This window comes from Cebus imitator, unplaced genomic scaffold (genome assembly GCF_001604975.1).
Source record: "Cebus imitator isolate Cc_AM_T3 unplaced genomic scaffold, Cebus_imitator-1.0 Scaffold254, whole genome shotgun sequence".
Lineage (NCBI taxonomy): Eukaryota > Metazoa > Chordata > Mammalia > Primates > Cebidae > Cebus > Cebus imitator.
Window position 1 is genome coordinate 2,032,860 of NW_016107569.1, and position 18,829 is coordinate 2,051,688.

At 53.4% G+C, this 18,829-nt stretch overlaps 1 protein-coding gene across 5 annotated transcripts in view; it reads right to left on the bottom strand.

Moving 5' to 3' along the window:
- Positions 1 to 18,829, bottom strand: part of USP20 (ubiquitin specific peptidase 20) — a 40,968-nt gene that overhangs the window by 6,458 nt on the left and 15,681 nt on the right. For all 5 annotated transcript variants that reach the window (XR_001816649.2, XM_037728051.1, XM_017499089.2 and 2 more), the window contains 15 exons: positions 16,734 to 16,787; positions 14,983 to 15,045; positions 14,506 to 14,637; positions 12,497 to 12,593; positions 11,922 to 11,991; positions 10,271 to 10,384; positions 8,868 to 8,946; positions 5,619 to 6,063; positions 5,067 to 5,207; positions 4,640 to 4,755; positions 4,223 to 4,395; positions 3,546 to 3,640; positions 1,274 to 1,307; positions 1,057 to 1,102; positions 9 to 189 (listed from right to left, as the gene is read on the bottom strand). Coding sequence is in view for 4 of the 5 variants with exons in the window: in XM_017499089.2 (XP_017354578.1) it covers positions 9 to 189; positions 1,057 to 1,102; positions 1,274 to 1,307; positions 3,546 to 3,640; positions 4,223 to 4,395; positions 4,640 to 4,755; positions 5,067 to 5,207; positions 5,619 to 6,063; positions 8,868 to 8,946; positions 10,271 to 10,384; positions 11,922 to 11,991; positions 12,497 to 12,593; positions 14,506 to 14,637; positions 14,983 to 15,045; positions 16,734 to 16,787 (1,840 nt within the window). In the remaining variant the exon portion in view is untranslated. The remainder of the gene's footprint in view (positions 1 to 8; positions 190 to 1,056; positions 1,103 to 1,273; positions 1,308 to 3,545; positions 3,641 to 4,222; positions 4,396 to 4,639; positions 4,756 to 5,066; positions 5,208 to 5,618; positions 6,064 to 8,867; positions 8,947 to 10,270; positions 10,385 to 11,921; positions 11,992 to 12,496; positions 12,594 to 14,505; positions 14,638 to 14,982; positions 15,046 to 16,733; positions 16,788 to 18,829) is intronic.

Genomic DNA, 18,829 nt, shown 5'->3' on the forward strand with positions numbered 1-18,829 from the left:
CGACTCACTGCCTGCCGTGCCGTGGTGGCAGATGACTGAGAGGAGGTCGTAGGTGGTGATCTGGGATGTGCACTCCTTGGCAAGGAAGGGCCGCAGGTCGAGCCCCTCAAGGGGAAAGGAGACGTGGCTGTTGATTTTGAACGAGTACATCACCTCGTGCCGAAAGCGCTTCAAGTGAATGCACAGGATCTGTGGGGACAGAGAGAGCAGCAGTCATCCTCGCAGAAACAATACGGCCCCTCAGGGGAGCACTGGTCATCTAGGCAGAAACGACGTGGGCCCTTGCAGCCTTGACCACGGGCCCAGGTCACCTGATGGGGTCATGCAAGCTGACTCCATTGGAACAAATCTGAGTTCCACATAGGGGCTAGACCGGGCGTGCTCTAAGTCACACCAATCACTCCCAGATCCACTGCTGAGAACTGGACCCTGACAGTTGGACTGGGCCATCAAGTTTACCAGTTCTGTCGGCACTACCTTTGAGATGCCACAAAGCTTCCCCGAGGCAGCACAGCCCCATCCTGCGCCCCCTTGCCCGAGGCCCTCCTCTCTGCTCCAGCCATGCATGCCTTCCTTGGTGAGGACAGGCCTGCTCCTGCACTGGGGCTTTGTCTGCTCCTTCTGCACCTTCCCTTCTCGATGCTGACACCAGCCTACACCCTCTAGGCCTGACTCAGATGTAACTCCTCAGAAGGGCCAAGACAACAGCCCCAGCCAGACCAGCTCTCTTCCGGCCACTCTGCAGCCAGCAGGGGCCACACGTGTCTCACTGGGGGCAGGGCCTCAGCATCCCACACACCTGCCTCCCATTGGGCCCTCACACAACACGTTAGACCACATATGTGCTGAGGCAACAAGAGAGGGCACAAGTCACAGTCGGAAAAATGTGTCCCATGCCCTCCCTTCCTAGAGGTTTCTCAGCCAAAGCTATGGAATCTCCATGGCCCCTGCAGCACAGAAGCTCCCAAGCAGTGGAGCAGGGTCAGCCCCCACCCGGTGTGTGCTAGTGTGCACCTCAAGATAGCTGAGAAGCAGGCTGCCAAGGCCGCCCCTCACCTCAGGCAACCGGAGGACTTTGCAGTACTTCACTCCGTTCCGCAACCTAGGGAGGAAGCACGAGCCAGAGTCAGCGGCAGGGCTAAGGGGAGCAGCCCCCCACCCGGCTCCCTTCCAGGAGGGCAGGAATGGGAGGTGGGCTCTCTGCAAGAACCCAAGGGGAATATGTAGGGCACAGAAACGGGCAGCTAGGGAAAAGGCTGGGGAAGGCTCTTACTTCTTACACCGCTCACAGCTGTACATGTTATCACCTAGGGCATTAAAACAAGGGTCAGAAGTTAGCAGGGATGGGAAATGGGGGAGCAGAAAAACTGACTATGATTTCTGCTTAAGAAATAAAACCTGGCTGGGCGAGGTGGCTCATGCCTGTAATCCTAGCACTTTGGGAGGCCGAGGCAGGCGGATCACCTGAGGTCAGGAGTTCGAGACCAGCCTGGTCAACATAGCGAAACTCCGTTTCTACCAAAAATACAAAAATTAGCCAGGCGTGGTTGTGTGCACCTGTAATCACAGCCACTCAGGAGGCCGAGGCAGAAGAATTGCTCAAACCTGAGGAGTGGGGGGAGGAGGCTGTAGGGAGCTGAGATCATATTACTGCACTCCAGCCTGGGTGACAGAGTAAGACTCTGTCTCAAGAAAAAAAAAAACCTCCTATAACTAACAACAAAAAACAAGACAGGCAAAGGACTCACATAGATGTTTTTCCAAAGATTTACAAATGGCCAGCGAGCACATGGAAAGACACACAACATCATCACTCATTAGGAAATGCAAATCAAAACCACAATGAGCACTTCGGGAGGCTGAGGTGGGTGGATCACCTGAGGTCAGGAGTTCCAGACCAGCCTGGCCAACATGGTAAAATCCTGGGCTACATAGGCGGGTATGGTAGTGCATGCCTGTAATCCCAGCTACTAGGGAGGCAGGAAGCTGAGGCAGGAGAATTGCTTGAACCCAGGAGACAGAGGTTGCAATGAGCCAAGATCACACCATTGCACTCTAGCCTAGGTGACAAGAGCGACACTTTGTCTTAAAAACAAAATAAAACAACACAAAAAAAACCCCACAATGAGGCCAGGCACAGTGGCTCATGCCTGTAATCCCAGCACTTTGGGAGGCGGGCAGATCACAAGGTCAAGAGTTTGAGATCAGCCCGGCCAATATGGTGAAAGCCCGTCTCTACTAAAAATACAAAAATTAGCCAGGCATGGTGGCAGGCACCTGTAGTCTCAGGTATTCGAGAGGCTGAGGCAGGAGAATTGCTTGAAGCTGGGAGGTGGAGGCTGCAGTAAGCCAAGATCACATCACTGCACTACAGCCTGAGCAACAAGGGCAAGACTCCGTCTCAAAAAAACCAAACCACCACCACAAAACCACAATGAGACACCACCTCACACCCATGAGGCTGATTCCCATCAAAAAAGTAAATAGAAAATAAGTATGGGCAAGGATGTGGAGAAACTGGAACTCTTGTGTGTCACTGGTGGGAATGTGAAATGGGCCGGCCACTGTGGAACACAGCACGGTGGCTCCTCAATAAATTAAAAATGCGCAGATACTCAAAGGGATGAAAAAAGAGAGGGGTGCAACATACGCACAACAGGTAAAATGGAGGCAGCCCGTGGCCACTGATGGATGAACCAATAAGCAGAATGACCCCAGCCACCCACACAACGGAACAATAATCAGCCTAAAAAAGGCAGGACCTTCGGACGCACGCTGCAACGCATATGACCCTTAAGGACGTCCTGCTCAGTAAAAGCCGTCAGTCACAGAACGTCAAGTACTGTCTAATTCCACTTATACGAGGTCCTTAGGGTAGTCATATTCAGAGAGATTCGAATGCGGAGGTTGCCAGGGGCTGGGAGGGGGGACTAGGAGCTATTTCAAGGATGCTGAGTTTCAGGCTTGCAAGATGAAAAGGTTCTGGAGATGAATGGGGAGGACTGGCTGTACCACCATGTGAATGTATTTAACACTAATGAACTGTGCACTTTCTGCTCAAAATAGCATTGCAAATGATTATGGTGGTAAATTTAAAATTCTGTGTATTTTACCACAATTGAACATTGAAAAAAACTTTTTTTCCCAAAGGTTTAAATGCCAAATAGCCAACAGAGAAAAAGGGGAAGAACAGGAATGAGCAATGTTTAAATAAATACAAATAGTCAGTATATTTAACAAAAAATGTAGAAACTCATCAGTAATCAAGGAAATGCAAAATTAATGTACAGTATCATTTTTGCCCACCAAATTGGTAAAAAAATAAATAAATAAACACCCAAGAGCTGCAAGATGGTTGGGGTGGGAGGGCAGGTGGCCCCGGCTGAGCCTGGCTGGCAGAGGAAGTGGGAATCTGATGGGTTCAACCTTGGTAGCCTGGCCGTGTGTCCCACAAGCCCTGGGCTGCATGCTGGCCTGCAGGGGTCTGCATACCCCTGTCCCTGCAACTCCCCACCCCCCGAACCCTTGCCAGCCAGGCCACTCACCCTTCAGCTCATCAGCGGCAAAGAAGGCAGCAAGGCAGTCTTCCAGGGTGACGACAGGCCCCCAAAACCAGCTGGGGGTACAGGATACCACAAACCTACAGACAAGAAAAGGGTGCAGCTGCTGCCAGGGCCTGGGCAAGAACAGGAGCTGAGGGCACTCTGGGTGAGTTGTCAGACCTGAGGCCCAGAGAGGCAGCTGGGCATGGTGGGTCGGGGCAGAGGCCTGGAGCCAGACCCCTCCATGTCCTGGGCCAAGTGACATCACCTCTCCCCAAGCCTGGCCTTCATCTGTGATGGGGCCATGATCATGCTGCCCCCTCCTTGGGGTGGTATGGGTCCATGGCCTTGGGCAAGTGAGGAGGCCCAGGGAAAGCTGCTGCCCTTCCTGCCCTCCAGGCCTGTGTCCTGCTGCTGCCCTCCCTTCAACCTGCCACATGGTCACCTCTCTGATGTCATTGCTCTCCAGCTCCATGGGACCACCCAATCCTGGCCACTTGAAAGTGGCCAAGAAATCCCCTGCTTATTAAGCCAACTCCCCTGCAGCCTTCGGCCTCCAGCTCTTTCCAGGACCTTCCTGGTCCCTCAACTGCATGGACTTGGCTGTGCAGTATCTCCCACTCAGGAAAACCAGGGCAAGGCCCGGCCCGTGTCACCCACTAGTGGCAAGGTGGGCGCACCGTCGGATGTACTCCACAATGAAGGCCAGCCAGCCCTGAGTGGCATAGCTGTCTCCACAGGCACCCGGCTTGGCGGGCACATTCTGGTAGATGGCTGAGTGGAGTTTGGCCAGGTCCTCCTTGCCAGGAATGGGCAGTGATAGGTCCTGGAACGTCTCCACGGTGGTGGATACCTGTGGGGTTGAAGGTCAGTCTGGTGCCCGCCTTTGGCAATGTCTGCACCCCAACCCCCAGCCCGCAGGTGAGGGGCAGAGGGCCTGCTCCCCAGGCCATACACATGGGATCCACGCAGGAAGGGCCCTCCCCTCACCAAAAGCAGGGAGCACCCATGGAGAGCCCACCCTGCACCCAGTCAGGGCAAGAGTTGCCAAGGCCGCTGGCAGCCAGGCCCAGCTCCTCCATCCCTGGGGCACCCACCCGGTCACAAGTGAGACACTGCACGAGGCTGAGGATGGAGCCGTCGAAGATGTCGGAGATGACACTGCGGTAGCACTGCTCCTTCCGCCTCCGGCTGCCGGCACTCGAGACCTGGGCTGGAGACACAGCGCAGGACTAGCTCAGTGTCCACCAGCCTGGTCGGGGCAAGGTGCAGGCACTGGGGCTTCCTTTGCCAGGATGTGCAGTGGCATCTGTGAGTCATGTGACTGCGTAAGCAATTCACTTCCTCGTGTCTCCATGTCATCCTCTGCAAAATGGGGCTCCCGACACTGGTGTCTCAGAGCTGTGCCTGAGAGGAGCCCATAGCCTGGCCCTCAGCCACATGGGAGCCATGAGAAAGGCAGCCACGGGTGCAATCTGCACTCCCAGGCCCGAGCTGACCAACCCTCCCCTCTGCCCCCCGAACCTTTCTTGAGCACATATGACGGTGCCATCCTCACAGGGCTTGCACGAGGGGGGCTGCTGGACAGCTTGGCATGGCCCTCGTGGTGGTGGACAGGGCTGCAGGGGCGAGAGGAGCTTCGCAGGTGGGCATCGTTGTCCGGCTCTGGGGGCAGAAAGGGGAGCTTGCTGGGCCAGGACAGCCACGCCAGCTCCGTAAGTGGGCAGGAAGAGGGCCTGCCAGCCCCTCCTAAAGGGTCGAAGGCCTGAACCCAATGTGTCTCCTCTGTCACATGCCCACTCCAGGCCCCTGCACACAGGCCAGAGCAGAGCTGTCCACTCCATTTCTGGCTGAAGGCGCAGGGCTCCAGGAGAGGGCTGTGAATGGGGCTCCAGCGTTACTAGCTTGGGGGAACCTGGGTGCATCACTCAGTCCCCCGGAAGCTGACTTCCCAACTGTCATTTGAGTCTTGTGGAAGAACCTATCCCCCAGGGGCTACTGTATGTCAGTGCTCAGCACCCAGTAGGTACCAGGCCACAGGCTGACATTCCTCCCGAATCCCCTGCCAGCTGATACCTGGCGTCCGGCAAGGGCTGGTGGACCGAGGCGATGGGGGCTGGGCCTCCTCGGGCTGGTCATCAAGGGCAGCCATGGTGGTGTCCACATCAGCGTCCTCATCCACTTGCTCTGAGTTTGTACGCTGCTGGCCCCAGGAGAACTTGCGGTCCTTCATCCGTTCCTTCTCGGAGATGGCTCTGCCCGCCTCTTCTGGGATCAGCAGCTCCGTCTCTGCCTGCAAGCTGCCCCCGCCACGACCCTGCCCGTCACCCTCACCCCGGTCGCTGCTCGAGTCGCAGGACAAGAACTCGTCTTCTGACGGGCTCCGGTCGCCCTCCCGTTTCTCATCCGTGTCACTTGAGTCTGAGTCCCGTGCCTCCATCAGCGCCACGGTGGCCACTGCTGGCTCCTTGAGCTCCTCATGCAGCTGGTCCATCAGGCAGCGAAGAAACTCTTGGGTGTCCTAGAACCCGGGGTTGTGTCAACAGGGCTCTCCTGGAGGCAGGAGGAAGCAGCCTGCAACACCCTGCGGCTGATGAGACAGCGTCAGCCTCCAACTAGAAGGGCCTCATGGGTGTCCCCTGCAGAGGAGCTGCTCACCCCCACAGTGGCCTCCCAGGGTGGTCTGTCCTAATCCCATTCTTCTGTGGATGATTCTGAGGGTCAGAAGGCTAAAGGACTCCCACCAGGACACACAGCTGTCAAGAGGTAGAGCCAGGTATGTACCTAGGTCCATGCAACTCTTGGCTCATGCTCGGAATAGCCTGCCTCTGCTGAGAGCTCAGCGCAGGGAGGGAGAAAGGTGGTACCGCATTCAACCTAGTGACCTTTCACCCTACAGAAGAGGCAGTGGAGGTGGGCAGGGAGCTGGCAGAAGGACGAGGGAGTGTGATGCCAAAAAGGAGGGCTCACTTGAGTCCTGCCCCAAGCCATGCCACCCACAGGCCAGGCTGCCTGCATGCTCCACCTTTCCTCTGGCTCCCTGTTCCCTTAGTCCCCGTGCCAGCCCACACATACTCTCGATCCCTGTCTCACCTTCCCATAGACCTGGGCATGACTCAGACTAAGGTGCCCCTGCAGGCTGCCTGGGTCTCAAATCACAGCAATGACCATTTTGTCCTGACCACTCTGTGACTGGGCCACCAGCACAGCAGGAAGCCAAGGCAGCAGGGGCTCAGGCAGAGGTGCCCAGTGAGCCCCACTGGGAGCTGTGCGCTCACCAGGTGTGCTGAGAGGTCAGAAAGTGGTGGCAGCAGCAGACACTGGCAGCTGAGGGGTGCTCGAGTAGTGCTGGGCAATGGAGAAGGACCCGGGTTCCATGCCCAAATCAGCCCCGGCAGTCCCTGCCCTGGATGTTATAAGTAGTCCTCAGCCCAGGCCCTGACCCCCAGGAGGCAGCGGTCACGTAGCAGCCAGAGCCAGCCTTATGTCACACATCTGGAGAGAGGAGCCCGGCTCTCTCCACTCAGGTGCAGGGAAGAGGGGTTTGAGTGGGACTCCCCGTGGCAGTGTCAGATTCCAAGATCAAGGGAATGAACCACCAGCTTACGTTGCATCGGTGGGGGGACACAGGACCTATGGCAGGCATGATCAAGGGCCCTTTCAAGAATAGGCTTTCAATACACCATCTACTTCTCTTTCTGGTTCTTCCTTTCAACAAAAGTACTGTGTTCCTTGCCAAAATCTCAATCCATGTGGAAGCATGAAAGCATCCTTTGGCCCTTTAGAGGGGCCCACAGCTGCCTCTATAGTTCAGCCTCAGAAACGTTCTCTGCATTATGTCATTGAACCAGAGGAAGGGATGCTTCTGCTAGAGTCCAGGTGGAGTCCTGTAGCAGCGCATGGCCCTCCGTAACAGCATCCTGACCCAGAGCTGAGAACCGGCAGGACACCTTGCACAGAGTCGGGGCAGCGCTGTGCTGAGGAATGGGCTCAGCCTGCATGCCATCTTTGCCAGGATGTGCTGTGTGACATGGGTGAGGGGAATAACCTCTCTGAGCCTCAGCTCTTTACCTATAACATGGTGGTGATAGTACTGCCCACTTGGTGAGAGTTCTGTGAGGATTAAGTTGTGGCATGGTGCACAAGGAATGTTAGACATTGTGGATGACTATCACTCCCCAAAAAGAGAGGTGTCCAGGCAGTGCTGAGCCTCTCAAGCAGGAGCCAAAGGTGCTGCAGCCCTCACCCTGGGACTGCCTGCAGGGGCAGCTTAGTCTGAGTCATGCCCAGGTCTGTGGGAAGGTGAGACAGGGGGTGAGGGTATGTGGGGGCTGGCACAGGGAGTGAGGGAGCAGGGGGAGCCAGAGGAAGGGTGAGTCACGCCAGTGGCCTGGCCTGCGGTGGCATGGCTCAGGGCAGGACTCAGGTGAGCCCTCCTTTTTGGCATCACGCTCCCTCGTCCTTCTGCCAGCTCCCTGCCCACCTCCACTGCCTCTTCTGTAGGGTGAAAGGTCACTGGGCTCAATGTGGTACTGCCTTTCTCCCTCCCTGCGCTGAGTTTGCAGGCAGAGGGTAAAGGAGAGGGCGGAAGTGTCCCCACATGACTGCGGGTCCATCCATGGCCCTTATTCAGGCAGCAAAAGAGGGGGCCCAGCCAGGTCCAGCTCTGCCGTGGGCCATCTGGGGCGGGAGGCTGGAGGGCAGAAGCCATCAGCCCAGGGCTGAGGTGTACGCGTGGCTGCACTCTTTGTCTTGGTCTTATGATTTTATAAAATAGAAAAATGTGGTTGGTTTCAAAGGGGCTCTCTAGGTTAAAAAAAAAAAATTCTTAATCAAAATTTTTGCTTCAATAAAAGTGCAATTTCGCCTGTGGTTTGGGGAAGTGAAACCCCGTGCCGTTTCTGGTGCAATGCAGAGGGGCACAGGCCCTGCAGCAAGGCTGCCCAGGTTCAAATCTCCCCTCCGCCGGTCATTGCAGCACTTCAGGAGCCTGAGGCGGGAGGACTGCTTCAGCCCGGGAGGTCAGGGCTGCAGTACGTCACGACTGCACCACTGCACTCCAGCCTGGATCACAGAGTGAGACCCTGTACCCCGCCCCCCAAAAAAAGAATTCCCCTCCACCATGTGCCAGCTGTGTGGCCTGTGCAAATGACTCGGCCCCCTGAACCTCAGTCTGCCCATCTGTGAAGTGGGGTTAAATATCAGCATGAGACCTACCAACCAGTGCTCCGCTGCCATTGCGATTTTCCACTCTGGTTTTGGCATCAAAGCCGGGCCTAGTGGGTCACAGCCTTGGGTGTCCCCCGGGAAGCTCAGATGGCTTACCTGCTGGGCATAGCCTCGGAACATTGGGTTGACCAACTTGATCCCATGAGACAGACTGGTGGGGACCACGTAGCTTGGCCTGTAGGAATGCCAAACCCATTAGTACAGGGAGGCTGCCTTGAGCTGCTCATTCCCGAGAGAAGCAGGCAGCTGGCCAGCCAGGCTGGACCAGGCCAAGGCGTTTCCTGACATTTGGGGAAGCGCCTACTCAGCCAGGAGCCCCAAGAGGATCACACATCTCTACAGACAAGAAGAAAATGTCAAGTCATAGCTGCCTCAATTAAGCAAAGAGCTCAAATAAGATGGCACCATTTCCTGCTGGCGCACAACAAACTCACCTAAACATGATTTGTTTTTGTTCTAAAACACTGTGGTTTTCTCATTTCATGTTCATTACTGACAAATCTAAAATTTCAGAAAAGTACAGGAGAAAAACACCACCACTAATGGCACCAGATACTTAACCATTAGATTTCTGGATTTTTCTGTGAAACTAGATGCATATATAAAAATACATAGATATACACTTAAAGTTGGCTTCTGACACAGGCGGGATTTTACTGTAACATGCTGGGTTGTTTTTTGTTTTTGTTTTCCCGAGACACAGTCTCGCTCTGTTGCCCAGGCTGGAGTGCAGTGGCACAATCTAGGCTCACTGTAACCTTCACCTCCTGGGTTCAAGCTATTCTCCTGCCTCAGCCTCCCGAGTAGCTGGGACTACAGGCGCCCACCACCATGCTTGGCTGATTTTTATATTTTTTGTAGAGACAGCATTTTTCACCATATTGGTTAGGCTGGTCTTGAACTCCCGACCTGTGATCCGCTGGCCTTGGCCTCCCAAAGTGCTGGACTTACAGGCACGAGCCACCATGCCTGGCCCCACGCTGGTTTGTGATCTGCTTCTACATGTAACACATATTTCTGTGTGCTCATTTTTAATTATTCCCAACTCTGACTTTTCCTGGAGAACAGGTCAAATCCCAGGCTCTGGTCTTTCAATTCATTTTATTCTGTGCCAGAAGCTCCATCCAGTCTGCGCCCCCCTGCCCCACACCTCCTCCCACACACACAATTGTGGCTGAGGCCGGGTCACCACATCTTTTGGCAAAGACACCTTCCCCTGGCTGCCAGCTAGGGTCAACAGCAGGTCAAATTCTAGCTCACCTTTCGCAGGTTCTATGACCTTGAGCAAGATACTTAAAGCTCTCTGCATCTCAGTTTCCCTATTTGTACAACAGGACTGGATGCAACTTCCACCCGACAGGCTTGCTGCAAGAATTACCCGGGACAAAGTGAGGCAAGTGCTCGCTGGGGGCTGAATCCACAGGAAGCGCTCAATCTTGGGTGCTGACAGGAAACCCCTGTCCCACACACTGCCCGAGGCTAGGGGTGCAATGGCTCACCGTTTCTTGTGCCAGACCTCAGAGACCAACTTCTGGTAGCTCTTGCACAGGGCTGGCTTCTTGTCTGTGCGCACCAGGCCTCCACACTCCAAGAAGAACTGAGTCAGTGGAGGGCTGGGGGCAAGGGAGAGAGAACTAGGTCAGGAGAGCAAATGAGGGATGTGGCATGGTTTAGAAAGGACTCTGTAGTGGGGAGCCATGAGTGCTTGCACAGAGAACACAGTGGACCTGGACCCAGAAACATCTGAAGATGACTAGAAGGATCCTACCAGTTATGGACAAAATTGCATTCTCCAGAATTAATCTGTGGAGCCCTAACCCCCAGTACCTGAGAGTGTGGCTGTATCTAGAAACAGGACATTTTTACTTTATCTTATTATTTTATTTTGAGACAGAGTCTCACTCTGTCACTCAGACTGGAGTTCAGTAGTACAATCTTGGCTCATTGCCACCTCTGCCTCCTGGGTTCAAGTGATTCTCCTGCCTCAACCTCCAGAGTAGCTGAGATCACAGGCACATGCCACCATGCCAAGCGAATTTTTTTGTATTTTTAGTACAGACAGGGTTTCCCCATGTTGGCCAGGCTGGTGAACTCCTGCCTCAGGCGATCCACCCGCCGTGGCCTCCCAAAGTGCTGGGATTACAGCTATAAGCCACTGCGCCCAGCCAAGACAGGGCTTTTAAAGAGGTGAGCCCGGGTGTGGTCAATTATTTCATTTTATTTTGTTTTATTTGAGACAGAGTCTCACTCTGTTGCCCAGGATGGAGTGCTTTGGCGTAATCTTGGCTCACTGTAACCTCCACTTCCCGGGTTCAAGCGATTATCCTGCCTTAGCCTTCCAAGTAGCTGGGACTACAGGCACATGCCACCATGCCCAGCTAATTTTTTGTAATTTTAGCAGAGATGGGGTTTCACCTTGTTAGCCAGGCTGGTCTCAATCTCCTGCCTTCCTCAGTCTCCCAAAGTGTTGGGATTACAGGCATGAGCCACCGTGCCCAGTTTGGGTATGGTTAATCATTAACAATTTTTGACCTTCATTCTGCCACCTGAGGTTACTAGGAACATGAGGTTACTAGGAACATTTTGGAACGTAGCCTTCCAGATTTGTCTGCGCATCTGTACCCATTCCCTCTCTCCTTCCTGAATACATATACTGCCATCTCCAATCCCTACTGCATAGGAGAGCCTCATGGAGCTGAGAGCCTATCCCTAATGGAAAATGGCATTTCTCCCCTAAAATGGGATTGTCCCATGCAATGCCTTATAACCTCCTTTTCTCCCCCCACTTGTCAGATTCTGAACCCCTTCTTGTTTCCATGTGTGTTGTCTTGCGCCATTTTTCCTGCACTTGCTGCAAGGCTGGGCTATGAGAATTTACATTCCCTTGCAGATGGGCCTTTAAATCGCTTCCAATAAACAACAGAGCGAGGAGCCTCCTGGCATGTCCAACCTCCCCAGCATCTCTGGTTATCTCCTCAGGATACGTTCCCACTGTGGGGACTGCTGGGTCAAAGGGCCTGGGTGTTTTTAGCGATTTGGCTGTGCGTCCTAAGCATGCATTTCTGGGCAACTCCCTGGGGGTGCTACCGACACTATTTCCAGGGCTTTGCCAGGGACAGCTCTTGGTTCTCTGACAAAGCGTCGACCTACCAATTGGACAGGGCCTGCAGGGCCGCGTTCATGTAGCAGGAGTTCCCGAGGTTCTTCATGCCTGTGAGGCCTGGCAAATAAACACAATGGGGAGGGGCAGGTGAGCACCCTGCCCTGCCAAGGACACCTTGCAATTCATATTTGGCACAAAGCTGTGGCTCTCAATTGCCCAGGACCCAAGAAGAGGACATGGTGGAAGTGTTCCACCCCAGGAATCTTCCCAGTAAATTAACGTGCTTCCTGCTCACAACAGTGGTGATTACCTGAGCGTTTTAAACAGATGAACTGCTTTGCCCCTCTGCCCAGCCAGGCCCACTGTCCAGACCATATAGCAGAGGGGCCTGCTTATCCAGGGTCACACAACTGGGAGAGGGAACAAATGGCTGGCTCTCCAGAACACTGGCCGGGCCAGCCAGCTTCCAGAGGGAAGACACCATGCTACACAGCTCATCTGTCACCCCACCCTTCCTTGCCCAGATAGCAGGTGCAAATAGAGACAAGACTGTGGCACTTTCCAGCCTCCGGGTGAGGCCCCCAGCTGGCCCATCAGCTTCCCCTGCTGTGGGGGCCATTACCTCGAGGTTTCAGGTCATCATCCTCTGACTCGGACTCTCCTTCATCAGCCACCGCAATAGGAACAGCTTTCAGAGGGTGGGAGGGTGGTGGGGAGTCCTGTGTTAAAGACCCAAAATGAGGAAAATGGGGAACAGAGGAGCTGGGTTCAGAGGCCCAGGTGTCTCCCAAGGGCTGGAAATACAGCCCCACTGCCCAGAAACCCCCAGTGGGCTGAGTCAGTCTATCTGCGCAGAAGCACTGTGACTGGTGGCCTTTCCCTGGGAACTCCTTGATTTGTGTGTGTGTGTGTTTTTTTTTAGACAGAGTCTTGCTTTGTTACCCAGGCTGGAGTGAAGTGGCACAATCAGAGCTCACTGCTGACTCCAACTTCTGGGCTCAAGGGATCCTCCCACCTCACCCTCCTCAGTAGTTGAAACTACAGGTGCATGCCACAGCGCCCAGCTAACATTTTTATATTTTGTAGCGATGGAATCTCACCATCTTGCCCAGGCTGGTCGCAAACTCCTGGGCTCCAATGATCCTCTCGAAGTGCTAGGATTACATGTGTGAGCCACTGCGCCCGGCCTATGTAGACTTTTTTTTTAAGAGATGGAGTCTTGCTCTGTCACCCAGGCTGGAGTGCAGTAGCACGACTATAGCTCACTGCAACCTTGAACTCCTTGGCTCAAGTGACTCTCCCACCTCAGCCTCCCAAGTCGCTGGGACAAGCATATGCCACCACGCCTGGCTCATTTGATTTTCTGTAGAGACAGGGTCTCACTATGCTGCCCAGGCTGGTCTCAAACTTCTGGGCTCAAGTGACCCTCCTGCTCAGCCTTCCAAAGGGCTGGTATTACAGGCGTGAGCCACCGCGCCCGGCCTGTATTATACAGACATTTAACTGTTAATACACGTGCACAACAAAAACAAGATATTGCATATGCTGTTTTAAAGTCTTTTCTACAAAAATTCATAAACATCTACCAAGTTCACAAATGCATTCAATAAGCACTTATTGAGCCCTATCATGTGACTGTCTAAACAGACAGGTTTAACAGGGTGCAGTGGCTCACGCTTGTAATCCCAGCACTTTGGGAGGCCAAGGCAGGCAGATCACTTAAGGTCAGGAGTTCGAGAGCAGCCTGGTCAACATGGTGAAACCCCGACTCTAGTAAAAATAAAAATTAGCCAGGCATGGTGGCAGGCACCTGTAATCCCAGCTACTCAGGGAGCTGAGGCAGGAGAATCATTTGAATCCAGGAGGCAGAGGTTGCAGTGAGCTGAGATTGCACCACTGCACTCCAGCCTGGGCGACAGAGCAAGACTTGATCTCAAAAACTAAAACTAAACTAAACTAAAATAAAATTTAAAAATATGGAGGAGACAGCCATGCAGATGCTGCACACACATGTCCTGGCTTCTCCTCTAGCTGGCAGCTCTGCCATCCAGGGTGACTGACCATTCCCTGAGGACAGGCTTGGGGCTGGGACCTCCAGGGTGTGGGCTTGGTGACCCGCCACCTCTAAGGTTGCACAGCACTGCTGATGAAAGGCCCATTCTCTGGTTGATGTTACCGAGGTGGTTTCTGGGCATTTCCCATAGAAAAGTGTGCTGTAGCAACTACCTGGAATTCCCTTAGGAATGGTTTCACATCTGGGATGGCCACAGGGCATCTGTGACCTCATCAACCCTCTCCATAAGGCCTGGAAGGGTCTACACTCACCCCACGACCCTGGGCCCACCCAACCCCTGTACTCCGCAGGGCCACCCCATGGCCCCTGAGCTCCTCAAGGGAGGACCTACTCTCAGTCATCTCTGCACCCTCAGGGCCTCACTCACGCCTTGGCACAGAGTGGGCTCAGTGAGCACGTGTGGATGTGAGCTCCTCAAAGTCACCTGAAAACATACTGACCCAGGAACATACACCTCTGAGATCTACTGACTCAAGCTCCACGGATGCTCAGGTCACACCACCCCATCCTCAACACAGTGTTGCCAACAACCAAACAGAGCCCACCACACAGGTTACCTGTTCAGAGAACTTGGAGGAGGAGCCCAGCAGAGGGGCCACCAGCTGCTGCTCCAGGAACACCTCCTTCTCACAGGCATAACACCACAGCCGGAATGTGGTCAGGTTCACGGTCAAGTTGTGCTTTTTTGTCTAGAGGGTAATATCCAAAACAAGGTCCAGGGTACTCTGGCCTGACAGGTGCCCCAACCTGTGATGGCTGCTCCACTCCCCAGCCTCTCGGTAAGTGGCCCTGTCAGGAGAGGCTGGAGGCCTGAATTTCCCTTACCCCTCGGGTGGGACCCTGAGGGCTGCTGTTTATCAAATGGTGCAAGTGCAAAATGTTTTTACCTGCATCATCTCTTGCTTCTTTGCAGAAGCCATGCTAGTATGACATCATTTATCGCCCCAGCCATTTAGGCCCAGAGCAGGAAGGTGGAGTCAGAGTTTGAACCCCAGGCTATCTGTGGGGCCCACGCTCTCAGCCACCACACTCACCTGTGCATGAATTGTGCTGTGGTCAGCAGAGGATTCTCCACAGCCAACATAGGGGCAGGCGACCTGTGGACAGAGGGGAGGAGAGTGGACTGCAGCTTGCCAAAAGGATGGTGTCAACATAGTGTCTCTGGTTCCAGCCCAAAGTCAGTGCCCCGACCTCTCCTGAACAGGGACCACAAGGGATTGAGGCTCTGCCATCTCAAAGGAACACGGGCCTGTGGGTTTGTACACCTGAAGTTCTATTGAGTACTGATGGACGGTAAACAAAAACAAGATATTCCATGTTTCTGAAGCCTTTTCTATAAAAATTCATAAACACTGTTACTGCCCTCTGCGTGAAATGAGCAGTATGTCCTGGGCTGCAGCTCTCCAGCAAGAAGCCCAGACGGGGTCCCAGATGAGGACTGGCTGCTCGGAACCCAGATCCTTTCCCTCCAGGAAAGCCCTGCGTGGTAGGGGGGCAGTTATTGGGACCTACGTTTTTGGTGGGGATGCTAGGCCTCACAGCCATTTTCTAGTGGGGGATGCTGAATGGGTACCAGGTGTTTGAAACAAGGTGCACAGGTAGTGGGAGGCAGTACCGACCAGGGCCGCACAGCAGGGCCTGCATGTCCCTGAAGATGCTGTCTTGCCCTCGCACTCTCCTATCCCAAGTCTACCTGTCCTCCAAGGCCCACTCAATGCCTCCACTGTGGGCCTCCATGCCAGCCAGTAGCCAATGGCCAAGGCTTCTCTACAGGATCAGCACTGCACAGGCTGGTGAGGACCTTTTGGGAAAACGGTGGAATCAACTGGATCTTTACCATGTGGCTGACTCAGAAAACACATATCATGTTCTGCATCAGGCTCCCATATCTGTCTGTGGCTCCTATGAGGGAGGACCACGTCCTGCACTTTTAACAGCCCAGGAGATAACATCTGGCACTCCTTGCTGCCCCCTGGATAGCCAGTGTCTTACCATCTACTTTGTGCTGAGTGACAGGCCAGAGCAGAAGAGGCCAGAGTCCCACTGGGGCCCCTACGCTTCTGCAAAGACTGACTAGATGTCTTCACCTGCTGAGGCTGTCTTTGTTGTTTCTACTCCTGGGTTTTTGTTTTTTTAAAGAAATTTTAAGTAACAGTCATTTTTAGTATGACCATAAAAATATATGCTTGCAAACATTTTTTAAATACTACAGAGAAAAAAAAATGAAAATTACCCGTAACTCTACCACTCAGGGGAAACTGTCATGTTTTCATACATCTACATTTACTCCTTTTAGTAACCAGTAATCATCCAAACCCTTCCAGCTTCTCCTGGATGCGGTCTCCAGGCCGGCCTCAGTGTCTTGTCCAGTTCCACCCTAACCCCATGAGGCGGGGACAGCTGTCAGCTGTCAGTGCTGCATCCCCTTTCTTATTGATGGGAAATGAAGGTTCAGGGAAAAAATGAGACTGGCCCAGGAAGAGATGCTACTAAGCAGCAGTGCCAGGCCTCAACACCAAGACGCCCACGTCGACTCTCACTTACGCATGCCAAGCTAGAATTATGTGTCCTGTGAAGACGGGAGCCTTTGGTCCAGAGCCTTCTCCAACCTGTTTTGTTCTCCTGTCATTTTTAATGGCTGGCAGAATGGCCAGCCCAGGATTCGCTGACTCTGGAGCCCTGTGCCCCTGCCCAAGGTTCCTGGTGGTGCTCACCAGGGATGGAAATTCCCAGCCCAGAGTCTAGAAGCAGCTCCATACCCCCAATACGCACAAGGATCTTTTACCTGGAGACAGGCCCACAGGTTTGGTCCAGTGACCCCACACGACTGACAGGTTCCCTGTGTGGGTTGAGAGGAGAGAGAAAGAGCAGGTGTGAGGAGCCCATGGAAGGCTGAGCTCTGGGGCTGTTCCTGCCTGGAGGCCCCACCTGGCTGACACTCACTGAAAAGGTCTCAGTGTCAAGCCCTGGCCCTGGAAGGCCTTACCCAGACTACCTGTTCAAATTAGGCTCCCAGGGGAGCCCTTTACATGTTACTGTTTGAATTCTACCGTGTGCCTGTAAAAACATAAACAACATTTTATTTTAGTGTCTATAACCTAATCTTGGAAAATAAAATCATGTAAGAGACTTGTTAACATGCTCTCTTACTATTCCTTCTACTCTTCCTTCCTTGCACTGAATTATTTCAGCCTTTCTACCCATTCGAACCAGGGCTCTGTGAAAGAGGGATGGCCTGTTTTACCAACCCCTGTGAGTCCACAGGGCCTGGTATAAATGAAGAGTTCAAGGACCTGGCAAATCACAGGAAACACCCAGGTTTCTGGTGGTCTGGGCGACAGAGCCTGCTCTGTATCTATTTGTATCCTTTCTCCTCCTTGCTTTAATAAGCGGATGCATGGATTTGAGCTGAGCACACAGCTAGCCTGCTGCAGATGATGTTTTCCAGCTTCCGCCATGATCACGTGGCTCAGTTCTAGTCAATGAGATGACAGCAAAAATGATGTGTGCCACTTCTGAGCTGTGTGCTACCCTTGCTCCTTCTCCTCTTACCATTGGCTGGAATGTAGATGTGATGGCAGGAGCTAAAGCAACCACCTTGGACTCGGAGATGAAAGCCCCATGTTGAGAATGGCAGAGGCACCCTACCAGTCCTACCTACCTCTGGTCTGTTCTGTGAGAGAAACAGAAACTTCTGTCTCATTTAAGCCACTCTATTTCAGGGACTCTTTATTACAGAAACTTAAGTTGTGCCCCAAATAACTATATGTGCATTTCTACAACAGCAGTTCCCAGCTGAGGCCCCACAGCATCTATCGTGCTTCCATCAGTTGTGAGAGGAACTACGGGTGCTGGTTGACAGCAGCTACAGTATCAGGCTCCACCATGGTGGGAGTGCACCCTTGAAGAGGGACTACAACAAGCCAGGCCTCCAGCTGAATTCTTTTTTGAGACAGAGTCTTAATCTGTCACCCAGGCTGAAATGCAGTGGCCAGATCTTGGCTAATTGCAACCTCCGCCTCCTGGGTTCAAGCAATTGTCCTGCCTCAGCCTCCTGATTAGCTGGGACTACAGGTGTGCACCACCACACCCACCTAATTTTGTATTTTTTAGTATAGACAGGGTTTCACCATATTGGCCAGGCTGGTCTCACACTACTGATCTCAGGTCATCCACCCACCTAGGCCTCCCAAAGTGTTGGGATTATAGGCGTGAGCCACCGCACCTGGGCTCCAGCTGAGTTCTTTACACAATGCTCACATAATCCCCTCCAGTCTCCGTAACAGGGCCCACCAACATTCCCCTTTCACTGATGAGAAATGGGGACTCAGAGAGCTCACACCCTTGTCACAGAGCAAGATCAGAAGGTGAAGCCAAGGAGCCTGGACCCCAGTGCAGCAAGGTCACCAAATCTCCCACCAAGAAAGCCTGGCTTCCCCCACGGTGGCCATGTCGGCTCACTACGCTCAGATCCCAGCCGTGTTTGTAAAAAGCCTGAACAAGGGATTGAAGTGAAGCAGCTCATCCCGTAGATGAAGCTGAGATCTGCACTCTGTGGTTTAGGGTCTCTCATGGAGGATGCTGGGGGTGCCAGATCAGCCTGCTTAGCAAAAATCAAAGCTGCCGCCCTGAACCTTCCTGAATTTGTCATCTCTCTTGCGATTTTTTCTGATTTCACAATTCACCCTCCTCTTCTCAGGTTTTTCTTTCCATTTCAGTTATTTGATTTATAAAAGTATCGAACGCTTACTATAACAATTCAGGGGCCGGGCGCGGTGGCTCACGCCTGTAATCCCAGCACTTTGGGAGGCCGAGGTGGGTGGATCACGAGGTCAAGAGATCGAGACCATCCTGGTCAACATGGTGAAACCCCGTCTCTAC